The sequence below is a fragment of the Humulus lupulus genome, chromosome 9 (genome assembly GCF_963169125.1).
Source record: "Humulus lupulus chromosome 9, drHumLupu1.1, whole genome shotgun sequence".
Classification (NCBI taxonomy): domain Eukaryota; kingdom Viridiplantae; phylum Streptophyta; class Magnoliopsida; order Rosales; family Cannabaceae; genus Humulus; species Humulus lupulus.
Window position 1 is genome coordinate 97311247 of NC_084801.1, and position 13781 is coordinate 97325027.

The window sequence follows — 13781 nt, forward strand, 5'->3', positions numbered from 1 at the left end:
TTGTAAAAATTGAAATTTAATACAAGCCAGTCCTTTATAAAGGACTGTTTACTGATAATACTTGCGCAGGTGTTCTCCATTCCAATAGCGTGGAACGAGATCTCCGTTTAAGCGTGCAAGTTTGTAGGTGCCTGGATGAAGGACTTCTTGTTGGATAAAGCTTATACATGATCTTTATTTATTTTCATGTATATCTAATATTAAACAAATTAATACAAGATAGCCTAAAACATATTTCTAAAATTGAATTCAAAGAGAAACAAATAATATAATACTTACAGTATACGCAGCGGAATTAAAGAGTCCTTCCTTCAGTTTCTCTAACTCTTGTATCCTCTCTGTCGCAGAGTATTACCAAGAAACTGAACCGATCTTCTATTTTCTTCACGATCTTCCAATGTATCCTTAGAACCACCTAGACTAGTGTGGGAAATTCTCAACACATGAGATAGATATAGAGAGAATAAGAGAAAATAACAAAGTGGCTTAGAAAAGGACTTGTGTTTAGAGAGAATATAAAACTATCAGAAAATCTGACTTATCAAAAACCCTTTTTTAACGTCTCTATAAGCACTCCTTTTATAGACTCAATTAGGCCATTTAATTTAATTAAAAAATCAATAAAATAACAGCCATTTTGAAGCCCTAGGTCGAAATTATCATGGGCTATAGGCCCGTGAAATTTCCCATTTGATTATAAGCCCATTGGACTTAAAATCAAGGCCTGTATTATTTTCTATTGATTTAATTAATTAAATAATTATTTAAATCCTTTATCAAATTAATTATTTATAATTTGAACCTTGATTTAAATTTATTTATTAATTTAGATACCAATTTATCTTAATTAATAAATCTGCCATAATTTCTCTTTTCTTCTCAAAATTACACAACTCTGTGAAACTATCCAAAATTGACCTGGTCAACTTTGATAATTCTAATTGATGATTAAATCAATTAATTGAGACTATCTAGATGATTTTATCCAAGGTACAATGGGGACCATGGGCCTATGAAATCAAGCTCTAATATGTTATCATAAATCTAACAAATAAATTTACTAACTTATTAATTCCTCGTGACTCCACTATAGACTTGGAATTGCACTCTTGAATTCATAGAACGCTCTATAACAAATATAGATACGCTATTACTTATCCATTGTTACAACCATAATTTTCACTTAATCCTCTATAGACGGTCTACAATGAGATAGGACTAAAATACCGTTTTACCCCTCATTGTATTTTATCCTTAAAACACTTAGTTCCTTGTAAATGATATTTCAGTAAACTAATTTAATTAATGAAATGAGATCTCTATCATTTATCACCTTGAACCAAACTAAAAGGAAACCATCGTTTCACTTCTTCATCAGAAGCTATAGATGTTCATATCTATGATTAACACTCCCACTCAATTATACTACCGAGTTCCCAAGATGTAAGTATGGGCTAGTCCGTAGGGTAAGCTGGTAACGAACAAGTCAAAGAACTCAAATAATACAATCAGTTAGAATACTAACCACTCAGAATTAAGATTGAATTGACCTATGGTCAACTATATGATATGACTAGAATAGATAATAACGGTATGTTTACTTATCTTATCAACTGTCAATATCGGTCCTGTCCGATGTAACAAATACATCCGATCTTATCTACTTTGATAATGTTCTGGAAAGAACATAACACTGTAATGTGTAAGTAGATCATATCGTAGATTGGCAAGTCAGTGTAAATCCGGTGCACTGACTAATCTTAGGACTAACTTATTTTTGAACATATAATCATATTTATATTCCACTGTGATTACGTCACTATAAATAAGATTAGCTATATGCTCGGGATTTAATAGAAGTTTATATTAAACAAATGATCATGAAAATAAAACATGTGAGCAAAGTGATTGACCAAGTCAAAAAATGATTTCTATTCTTTTATTGATAATAAAATGAGATTACAAAGTATTTGGGTTTTAATTAGGGCATAAAACCCCAACACTTCTTCAATTTGGTAAGGTCCTTCCCAATTGGGTCCGAGCACTCCAGTAGTAGGGTCACGGGTATTTAAGAAAACTCGTTGTAACACCAAGTCACCGACGTTGAATTTTCTTTCTTTAACTTTGGAGTTAAAATACCGGGCGACTTTTTGCTGGTATGCAGCAACTCGGAGTTGAGATTTCTCTCGTATCTCATCGATTGAGTCTAGGGACTCCATCATTAGCTGGTTGTTCTGACCCTGGTCGTAAGTCAAACGTCGATGTGAGGGGGGATCTAACTCAACAAGCAACATAGCCTCATACCCATAGGCTAAGGAAAATGGAGTATGTCCTGTCGCTGTTCGGTGAGACGTTCTATACGACCAGAGGACTTCAGGCAACTGCTCTGGCCATGTTCCTTTAGCTTCCTCAAGTCTTTTCTTCATGGTGTCTTTAAGAGTTTTATTCACTGCTTCGACCTACCCATTCGCCTGGGGGTGTGCAACTGAAGAAAAGCTTTTAATAACTCCATGTTTTTCGCAGAAATTGGTGAATAAATCGCTGTCAAACTGGGTTCCATTGTCTGAAACTATCTTTCTGGGCAAACCATACCGACAGACAATGTTTTTAATGACAAAGTCGAGAACTTTCTTGGTCGTGATGGTTGCGAGTGGTTCAGCTTTGGCCCATTTGGTGAAGTAATCAACTGCCATAACTGCGTATTTTACTCCGCCTTTCCCTGTAGGTAGGGATCCAATCAAATCTATCCCCCATACTGCAAAAGCCAACGGACTCTGCATTTGTTTCAATTCGTTTGGAGCTGCTCGTGGAATCTTGGAGTACCTTTGACATTTATCACATCTTCGTAAAAACTCCATCGAATCCTCGTTCATCGTTGGCCAGAAGTAGCCCTGCCTTAGAATCTTTTTTGCCAAACTCTGCCCCCCAGCGTGATCCCCGCAGAAGCCTTCATGCACCTCTTTCATGAGTTCCTTAGCTTTTTCTGATGTAACGCACCTGAGAAGTGGCATCGAATATCCTCTTCGGTACATAACGCCATCGACCAGTATGTATCTAGCAGCTCGTCTTTGTAGAGTTCTGGCCTTGTTCCTATCTGTTGGCAGCGTACCATTCATCAGATACTTCAAGAAAGGCGCCATCCACGTATCCTCCATCCGAATCTCCATACTGGATTCCGTGGTTTGTATGCTCGGCTTACTCAATTTTTCTACTGGCACGACGTTCAAGGTGTCAGCATCCTTTGCGCTCGCGAGTTTGGCTAAGGCATCTACGTTTGAATTCTGATCTCGCGGGATTTGCTGGAGGGTGTACTTCGTGAACTGGGCTAGTAGGTCCTTTGTTTTATTCAAGTAGGCCACCATTTTCAAACCTCATGCTTGATATTCTCCTAGGACCTCATTCACCACCAGTTGTGAATCACTGTAAATATCAAGCGTCTTTATGCTCATATCCTTTGCCATTCTCAATCCAGCGAGGAGTGCTTCATATTCCGCTTCATTATTTGATGCAGTGAAGTCAAACCTGATAGCGCAGTGAAATCGATGCCCTTCTGGCATTATCAATATCACTCCCGCTCCAGCGTGGGATTCGTTGGACAAGCCATCCGTGAACAGCTTCCACGAAGGAGCTTTCTCTTGAGGCACAGGCGCTTCAGGCAGTTCGCACTGCTCACTGTTCGGGAGTTCGGTGAACTCCGCAATAAGATCGGCCAAGACTTGTCCCTTTACTGCTGTTCGCGGTGAATAGGTTATATCGAACTGCCCTAGTTCGACTACCCATTTTAACAATCGCCCAGCCGCCTCAGGTTTTTGTAGGACTTGCCGAAGGGGCTGGTCAGTTAGAACTGTGATAGGATGGGCTTGGAAGTAAGGACGTAACTTCCTAGAGGTTAGAATTAGGCAATATGCTAACCTTTCGATTGGCGGATATCGTAATTCTGCACCGATCAGCCTCTTGCTGACATAGTAGACTGCTTTCTGTACGCCTTCTTCCTCCCGTAAAAGTACTGCGCTAGCAGCAACTTCGGTAGTCGCCAGATAAACAAACAAAGTCTCTCCTTCGATTGGCTTCGACAAGATGGGAGGTTGTGCCATATGAGCTTTCAACGCCTGGAATGCTTGCTCGCAATCTCCTGTCCATTCAAACTTCTTGTTTCCTCTAAATAGATTGAAGAAAGGAACACACTTGTCTGTTGATTTCGAAATGAATCTACTTAGGGCCGCGATCCTCCCGGTCAAACTTTGTACATCTTTGATCTTTTCTGGCGACTTCATGTCGATCAGGGCTTTTATCTTGTCGGGATTGGCCTCGATTCCTCTTGAATTCATGATAAATCCCAAAAACTTCCCTGATCCGACTCCTAAGGAACACTTGAGGGGATTCAACTTCATCTGGTACTTGTTTAACACATCAAAGCACTCTTTTAAATCCCTCACATGTCCTTCTGCCTTCTTAGACTTTACCAGCATGTCATCCACGTATACCTCCATGTTTACACCGATTAGCTCTTTAAACATGTGGTTGACAAGCCGTTGGTAAGTCGCACCTGCGTTTTTCAGTCCGAAGGGCATTACTTTGTAACAGTACAAGCCCGTATCGGTCTGAAAGCTGGTGTGATCCTCATTAGCGGGATGCATGCTAATCTGGTTGTAGCCTGAATACGCATCCATGAATGAGAGGATCTCATGTCCTGCAGTAGCGTCGACTAGCTGGTCGATCCTCGGGAGCGGGAAGCAGTCCTTTGGGCAGGCTTTATTAAGGTCTGTAAAATCCACACAGGTCCGCCACTTGCCGTTAGGCTTGGGGACCAGCACCGGATTAGAGACCCACGACGGATAAAATGCCACCCGGATGAACCCATTCTCCTTTAGCCTTTCGACTTTTCTTTTAAGGCTCGTGATCTATCTTTGTCGAGCAGCATTCTTTTCTGTTGCACAGGTGGAAAGGTTTTGTCTATATTCAGGACATGGCTGATTACTGCAGGATCTATCCCAACCATGTCTTTATGCGACCAGGCGAAGAACTCCTGGTTTTTTCGCAGGAATTCCACCAGTGCGTGCTTCGTGGTAGGCTCTAAGTTTTTCCCAACCTTTACGACTTTGGTTGGGTCTTCTTTGTCGAGTTGGACCTCCTCCAGGTCCTCGACGGGTCCAACATTTTTTTCAAAATCCCCAAAGCGAGGATCCAAATCTCCATCCTCACTTTGGGCAACACCCTATTTGGTGACTTCATCACCGGATTGGGCTTGCGTATCAACTGCCATCTGCAATCTATCTGGGGTAGTGCTCCTCGGCGTTCCACTTTTTGCCTTTGTGATTGAGGCGTTGTAGCACTCCCTGGCTTCCCTTTGGTTTCCCAAAACGCGTCCTACCCCCGCGTCTGTTGGGAACTTCATGGCTAGGTGCCACATAGAGATGACGGCCCGTAGATCAACTAGTATGGGTCTTCCAATAACGGCGTTGTACGCCGAAGGACAATCGACCACTACAAAAGTGGCGAGTAATGTCCTTGTTGCAGGCGCTGTACCCGTCGTTACTGGGAGTTTGATCAATCTGGCTGGGGTGAGTCCTTCTCCAGAAAAGCCGTATATCGTTTGATTGCAGGGCTTCAAGTCCTTCACGGACAATTTCATGCGTTCCAGTGTTGATTTATACAGGATATTCACTGAACTTCCTGTATCCACCAGTACCCTCTTCACCATCATATTGGCCATCTGGATGTCCACGACCAGCGGATCGGCATGTGGGAACCTGACGTGTTGGGCGTCGTCATCAGAGAAGGTTATCTCTCCTCCCTCTGACCGAGCCTTTTTTGGTACACGGTCCTCCACAGTCATCATCTCGATGTCCTGGTCATGGCACAAAGTCTGAGCATACCGTTCTCTGGCCTTTCCGCAATTCCCCGCGAGGTGCGGGCCTCCACAGATGGTTAAGAGGGTTCCAGCCACGGGGGCAGGCTGTAATGGTGGCGAGCGTTGGCGTGTGGGCGCCTGCTCGTTGCCACCCGGAGCTTCTCGTTGGGAATTTCCCGAGGCCCGTACGTATCTTCTCAAGTGTCCTTGTCTAATAAGGAACTCGATTTCGTCTTTTAACTGGTTGCATTCATTAGTGTCATGTCCGTAGTCATTATGGTAACAACAGAACTTGGTGGTGTCTCTTTTCGAAATGTCTTTTCGAATGGGCCCAGGTTTCTTGTAAGGCACACTGGAACTTGTGGCCTGGTAAACCTCTCCTCGAGACTCGACGAGGGCAGTGTAGTTAGTGAACCAAGGCTCATAACGATTACCCTTGGCTCGTTTGTTGTCGGAGGTGGAAGGCTCGTTATACGGCCGTTTTCCACCGTTCTTGCCATTACCGTTGCTGTTCCCGTTGCCTTTTCCATTGCCACTAGGTTTGGACCCATTGGCGGCCTTGGCGGGTTCGGAAGCCTTCTTATCCTTGCCTGAGGGCTTTCCATTGTCGGCAATGGCTTCTTCGAGCTTGATATAGCGATCAGCTCGATCCAAAAATTCTTGGGTAGTTCTCACCCTTCCTTTTGGAGACTCTTCCAGAGGGGAGAACGACGTTTTACTCCTTGAGTTATGGCCATCATCTTCCCTTCGTCTTCGACCGTCTTCGTTCCAGCTGTTGCTCGCATAAAACGTTGGATGTAGTCTTTCACTGACTCCCCATCCTGCTGGCGAATTTTGACTAGCTGGTTTGCTTCGGTCGGGTGTATACGACCAGCATAGAACTGTCCGTAGAACTCCCGTACGAACATTTCCCAGGAAACAATGCTTGCGGGAGGGAATTTGAAGAACCACTCCTGCGCAGCTTCAGAAAGTGTTGCAGGGAAGATCCTGCACCGAGCGTCTTCGGACACTTTCTGAATGTCCATTTGAATTTCAAACTTATTGACATGCGAGACTGGGTCTCCATATCCGTCAAAGTTTGGAAGCGTAGGCATCTTGAATTTGCTGGGAGTTTCGGCGTTAGCTATCCTTTGTACGAAAGGAGTGCCTTTCCTCCTATCGTGGTCGATGTAAGAAGTCCTTCCCCCGACCAGCTGTTGCACTGCCTGGTTGAGGGCGTCTATCTAGGCCTGTACAGCGGCAGGAATCGCTGTGGCATCCGTTGCCGGGGGGACATTCTCGCCGTGCTTCTCGCGGCGATCATTGAGTACATCTCTTAGGTCCTCTTCTCTTCTCCGCTGCTCGCTTCCCCCAAGCTGGTTGAAGACATTATTTTGTCTGGGCTGCCCCCCAGCATCCTGTCTATTTGGTTGGTCATCTTGAGATACCTGGCTCCTGCCTTTACCTCTTTCTTCATTCCTCCCACCGGCACTTCCTTTGCCTGAGTCGGCCTCATTATATCCGTGCCTATCTCTGAACCTCGACTGGCTATGATGAGATCGACTGTTCCCTTGATGTCCGTTCCTGGCTGAACCGTCCCGAGCGTTAGAGGGTGGCCTGCGCTGGTCGTGGTGTCCTCGTGCATCATCGTGACGTGGGGGGCCCCGGACCGCAGAGCCTAACTCTGAGTCCCTCCTGTTGCCAGGAGGGTACTGACCTCTGTTCGGTAGGTTCGGCCCATCATCCCTACGGCGTCTAGGGCTGCGAGGCTGATGCTCGACCCTATTCTGCCTCTGCTGCGGGGGATTACCCCGAGCAGCTTGGGATGGTGGCTGTACCTCAGGATCCAGTGGGACATCATCATGGGGCATCTGAGGCTGCTCGGGCCTTTGCGGACTCGAAGGCTGGATCGGTGGGCTTGGATTAGGACCCCTCTGGGGTGGCCCATTCACAGGTTGGTCAGGCTGCGAGGCAGGTGCAGCCTGATTTCTAGCCAATAGCAAGGCTGCCTCGAGGGCTGCCATGGCTTCGCTCTGGTAGCGGTCCACCTCCGCCTGCCTTTCGCTCAATTCTGCGCGCTGCCGTTCAATCTCCTGCTGCTGCCGCGCCATAACTTCAGCGGCAGTCTCCTGACTGGCTCTCAGACTAGCCAGTTCTTCCTACAACGCGCCCAGGGTACTCTTCAGCGTTGCATCATCCATTTCCTCCTCCTCAAAGTCCAGTTGTGGCTCATCCTTTGCCATGCTTGCCGGAGGAGGAGGAGGTGGCGGGTTTGACGGTGCAGCGGCGGCGGCCTGTCCAGTTTTCTTTCCAGCTTTCGCCATTAGTTTTCTCAACAACGATAAATCAAGCTCTCAATGAAAGCACCAGAATGTTGACCCACGATTTGGCCAACTGACACGGAGTCAGAATATGCTTGATATGAATGAAAGTAATGAGAAGAACGTAATGACAAAGGTAAATAAGACACAATATTTTATAGTGGTTCAGCCCCAGGATCTGGTAATGACCTACGTCCACTTAGGTTGATATTGATATAAAAATCAGATGAGTGATCAAAGAACTTGGGTTCAATGAGTTTCACTAATCTCTGAAGAACAATACAATATTACTAGGAGAATTACTATAGTCTCGAATGATTCAAAAGCCCAAAAGTCCTCTCCCTTGAGCTATCTCTTGCTATTTATAGGCTCAAGGGGGATTACAAAAGATTGTTACAGATATTCTTTCCTGAATAATCGGATACTCAGGAGATTGTGTGAGATAAATTCGGGATTCTACAAAGATCTTCCCATTAATGTTGCCTTGTATGCGGAGCTATCGACCAGACTGGTCGCAGGTAAGACAGGTTCGCACTGCTTCTAATGTGTCTTCTGGTCGATACTCGAGCAGAACGTTTCCAGGTGTCAGCCACGTGTCCAGGGATCACTTGCCACGTCACCAATGCTAATTTTTTGGATAACAAGGAATATGGGCTGGACCAGATTTAGCAGAAATATATGTAAGTATAAATTTTAATTTTTAATTTTGTAACTTTTTTATAATTATCATTACTAATTAGAAAATAAAATGAGTATATAGGATAAAATGATGGCGTTAAGGGCTCAACACCCTCCAGAAGAAATGTCTAATAAAGACATTATGGAGTGTATTCTTGGACGCTCTTCTGCACACTTGAAAGGTTGGGGCCGATCTTTTTCAAGTACAAATTCTACTTCCCAACGCAATCCAACTGAGTCAAATAAGCCAACATATGATGAGCTAGCCCAACGCCTTGATGAAGCAAACAACCGACTTAATTCTACAAATGAACAACTAAGTATTGTTGTAGAAATACTAAGGAAAAACAATATGATGCCACCGCCTCCGTCAGATCAATGTTCTGATGCAAATGTCGGAAATTCTCCCGTCCCTTCAATGCTAGAGGAACAAGATGATTCTTAGTTTTTTTTTTTTTTTTTATGTTTTTAATTCAAAAACTTTAAAGATAAATTATTATGGACATTTTATCTTTTATGTTTGTTTGTTTGAACATTTTATAATATATGTTTATTTAATTTTATAAAAATTGTTTGTTTTTTAATTAATTAAATGAATTTATCATCTATAAATAATTAATTTTAAATATTTTCCAAAATAATAATTCAATACTACCTACCAATAAATTATACTATTGCCTACACATATTTAAGTGTAGGTAAATGTGAGAACTTAATACCTACCAATAAATTAAATTATTGCCTACACATATTTAAGTGTAGGTAAATGTCCGACCCTGATACATTGTCACGTGGCCCAATAAGCTACTGTTACGTGCCACATCATTTGCCACGTCACCTGCCATGGTGGAAGACACGTCATTTTCCATGTCAGCTTTCCTGATACATAATTGCCACGTTGAGTGCCACATCACTTGCCACGTATAATGCCACGTCAAACACTAGGTCAATGACGCTGACTCATTTTTGTGGGGCCCACACGATTTTTACCTACCAATATACTAATCGTAGGTAATAATACATTTCTCGACTAACTATTATCTACCAATTGGTTATTGGTCAAAATTGGTAGGTAAAGGGATTTACCTACCAATACACCATTTTTACCCACAAATAAAATTGGTAGGTAAAGGCCGAATTTCTTGTAGTGTATCGGTGAGGCTCTTCAGTGTTCTTGAGTCATGAACAGTTTTCGGCGTGATTTTTTTTCATGACCGTGTATATTGTAGTTGTTTAGAGCTTCCTGCAAATTTTTCATAAAATTCTGAATAGTTTACAGTATCGAAAACTAGGTTGAAACATGTTGCTTTCCAGGCACATAAAAAAAATTAATGACGCGTGCAACATGTTTGAACCTAGTTTTCGGTACTTTAAACTATTCAGAATTTTCTAAAAATCGTGCTGATGCCCTAAATATCTACAATATATATGATCATAAAAAAAATCGCGCCGAAAACTGTTCAAAGGTCGAGAACACTGAGAGCCCCATCGATAGAGCTTAAAGTGAAACTCCTATTGAAGAATTGTCTTATATATATATAAATGATAATATCTTACTTTTTTTTCTTCTCTTCTCTACACTTTAGTATTTTTTTTTTCATTTTCTCTTTAGGAATTATTTCCTAATAATAATAATTACAAATAAATTTATTTTTCTTATAAATATTTAAAATGAATATAATTATTAATATTAAATAAATATTATGTTTACATAAATTAGTGAGATATAAAAAGGAGTTTAGTAGTGAATGCTCTCGTTTATATATAAATATATATGAAATTTTTTATTTACGGAATTTTTTTTGAGTTTTATTGATAGGACTCTCAATATTCTCGATATTTGTACAGCTTTTGGCACTATAATTTTTTTTTGACCTAACATATTATAACTATTTAAAACTTTGACACAATTTTTAGAAAATTTTGAATAATTTATAGTCCAAAAAAATGATGTGCACACATGTTATTACAAAACTTATTTTTGTTAATGGGCGTAAAAATTGTCCTAATTATATTTATCTTCTCTAATGTGGCACACTTGTCCGTGCTACCTTGGCCTTGACAAAACAACAGCACTGAGTTGACAGATGCATCCATCAGAATCAGTACGGCATGTATGCACTCTCTCTCTCTGATCAAAAGAAACAACTGAATGAAACAAAAGAGAAATCAGAAGAGAGAGAGGCCAACTCATCCTATTTAAACACGTATTTCAATACTCTCATTTGCCGCCACTAAACAACCAAACAAACTCATCTTCATGAGTTTCTGCACCAATTTCTTCTTCAAAATAACATAGGTGTTTCCCCTTCTTCTCTTCCTTTAAAAAAAAATCAGGATCGAGAAACCACCCTAGTGTTGAGTACAGCTTCTAGCGCTTTCCACCAGTTTTCATACCAAAAACAGCATCGGTGTCATTATTAAAGCGGGGAAGTTTTTTTATTTCTATGTTTCACACCGAAAGATCTCCAAATACATATCCATTTCATATATATAAATAGTTATGGATTCTTTTGATCCTTCAATCACCCTACCCTTTCCTTACTCCTTTACTCCAGCTATCAGCAACAGAAGTGGTGGAACGAGTAGTGCAAATTCCAACAATGTTCTCACTACTGGTTCCAGCTGGATGGACGGCAGGATTTGGAGCAAACTCCCTCAGAGGCTTCTCGATCGTGTGATAGCTTTCCTTCCACCACCAGCATTTTTCAGATCACGCTGCGTCTGCAAGAGATGGTACGACCTTTTGTTCTCTCCATCCTTTCTCGAACTCTACCTACAAGTCTTACCCTGCCGCCATTGTTTTATCTTCTTCAAGAAAAAAAATCTCAAGAACTATGTATACAAATCAAACCACGACAATTATGGAGATCCCCGAAACGACAGATCATCATCACAAACTACCTGCGAGGGTTACCTCTTTGACCCTTATGAGCTTTCATGGCACAGAATCTCTTTCCCTAGTCTACTTCCTCCTGGGTTCTCTCCAGCTTCTTCTTCAGGCGGTTTAGTCTGTTGGGTATCTTACGATGGTGGTCCTAAAACCCTACTCCTCTGCAACCCAATGCTCGGTTCTCTAACGCCGTTACCTCCAACGTTAAGATCCCGTCTATTCCCTTCCGTAGGCCTTGGGGTCACTCCCACCTCAATAGACGTTACTATAGCCGGGGATGACCTGATCTCTCCCTACGCCGTTAAAAACATATCGGCGGAAAGCTTCCACATAGACGGAGAAGGGTTTTACTCCATCTGGGGCACTTCCTCTACTCTCCCGAGACTCTGTAGTTTTGAATCTGGAAACATGGTCCACGTGGAAGGGAAATTCTACTGCATGAACTACAGCCCTTACAGTATTCTAGCTCATGACATTTCATCGAACAGTTGGTGGAAGATTCAAGCCCCGATGAGAAGGTTCCTGAGGTCTCCCAACTTGGTGGAGAGCAGAGGAAAGCTTCTTCTGATTGCGGCCGTGGAAAAAAGTCAACTGAATGTGCCCAAGAGCTTGAGACTTTGGGGATTACAGTCGTGTGGGACCACGTGGGTGGAGACGGAGAGGATGCCACAGCCACTTTACTTGCAGTTCGCAGAGCTGGAGAATGGGAACGGGTTTCATTGCGTCGGAAATGGAGAGTTCATAGCCATCATGATTCTGGGAACAGATCAGAAAGTGGTGCTGTTTGACATGTGCAGGAAGAGATGGCAGTGGATTCCGTCGTGTCCGTATGTCACTGGAGGTGAGTTGCATGGCTTCGCTTATGAACCCAGACTTGCCACGCCGGTTACTGGGCTTCTTGATCAGCTCACTCTTCAGTCCTACAACATTAATGGCTAAGTAACATAATTTAATTTATATATAGTATTTGTGTGAAATTGTGTTATGTAGCTATGTAGCTGCAGAGAGCGCACTACAGCTCGTATTATTAGCTTTAGGACGAAGTTTATGATGTAATCAGCTGCCACGCAATATTTGGTTATGGAGAATGTGCTATGTTTTATTAGTTCCATTGTTCTGCACATCTTAATTATGCGAGAAAGTTAGTTTATTGATATGCGTGCTTTTGTGTCCTTAAACCGCATTTGGAGTAATAAATTGCTGTAGATTGTCGAAGCAACGTGAGCAATATGTATGCAATTTATGTATTTGAAAAGGCAATTTGAGCTTCTATGCATCAAGATCTATTTATTAGAAAACAATCCCCTATATAAACATTTAAAAAAATGTTTGTAAATTTTTTTAACATTATGATAATTCTAACCGTGGTCTCTTTCCCATGAATTATGATGGGTGTGTGTAATATATTTAATTATTAATTTTATTAATTTTTTATACCAACTACTTCAGTATAAAGTTAAATACTTCAATATAAAGTTAAATAAGAGTCAAACCTATGAGAACTATGATCAAATTATTATTCAAAATAAAAACTGAACATAAATTAGATAAGGGTTTTAATTTTAAAAATTGAAAACGTAAAACAAAATAATGATTAAAGACTAAATAACTAAGGATAAAATGATATTAAAGAAATAGTCAAGAATTATTCTTTTCCTTCAACAATCAATCTATCAACAATGAAAAAAAATATTACTTATTCCCAATTAAACTATTAACCCCACAGATAACACTTAAACAATTCAATTATCTCAGTTTTCCTATTATAATTAATTAAAGCTAAGCGCTCTTAATTAATTATTTTTACTCAGCAATAAACTTATTAAACATGCAATCTATTTAACCTAGTAAGAACATTACACTCTATGATAACAGGTTAATCTAGGCCACAAATTCATTAAGCATGCAATTCACTTAACCTAGGTTCTATTTTTAATCACAATCAAAATACCCGTCACAATATCGTAAGTGTAATTTATCACTCTACTTAGAATCTTAAACTATTAGGTGAATAACAATCCTAAGATGATAGTAGAACAATGCAAAACCCTAATTAGTG

At 41.3% G+C, this 13781-nt stretch overlaps 1 protein-coding gene across 1 annotated transcript; it reads left to right on the top strand.

Moving 5' to 3' along the window:
• Positions 1-10910: 10910 nt before the first annotated feature.
• Positions 10911-12850, top strand: LOC133801084 (protein UNUSUAL FLORAL ORGANS). The gene has a single exon (XM_062239223.1). It carries the CDS (start codon positions 11333-11335, stop codon positions 12659-12661), a length of 1329 nt encoding a protein of 442 aa, XP_062095207.1. The 5' UTR covers positions 10911-11332; the 3' UTR covers positions 12662-12850.
• Positions 12851-13781: the final 931 nt, after the last annotated feature.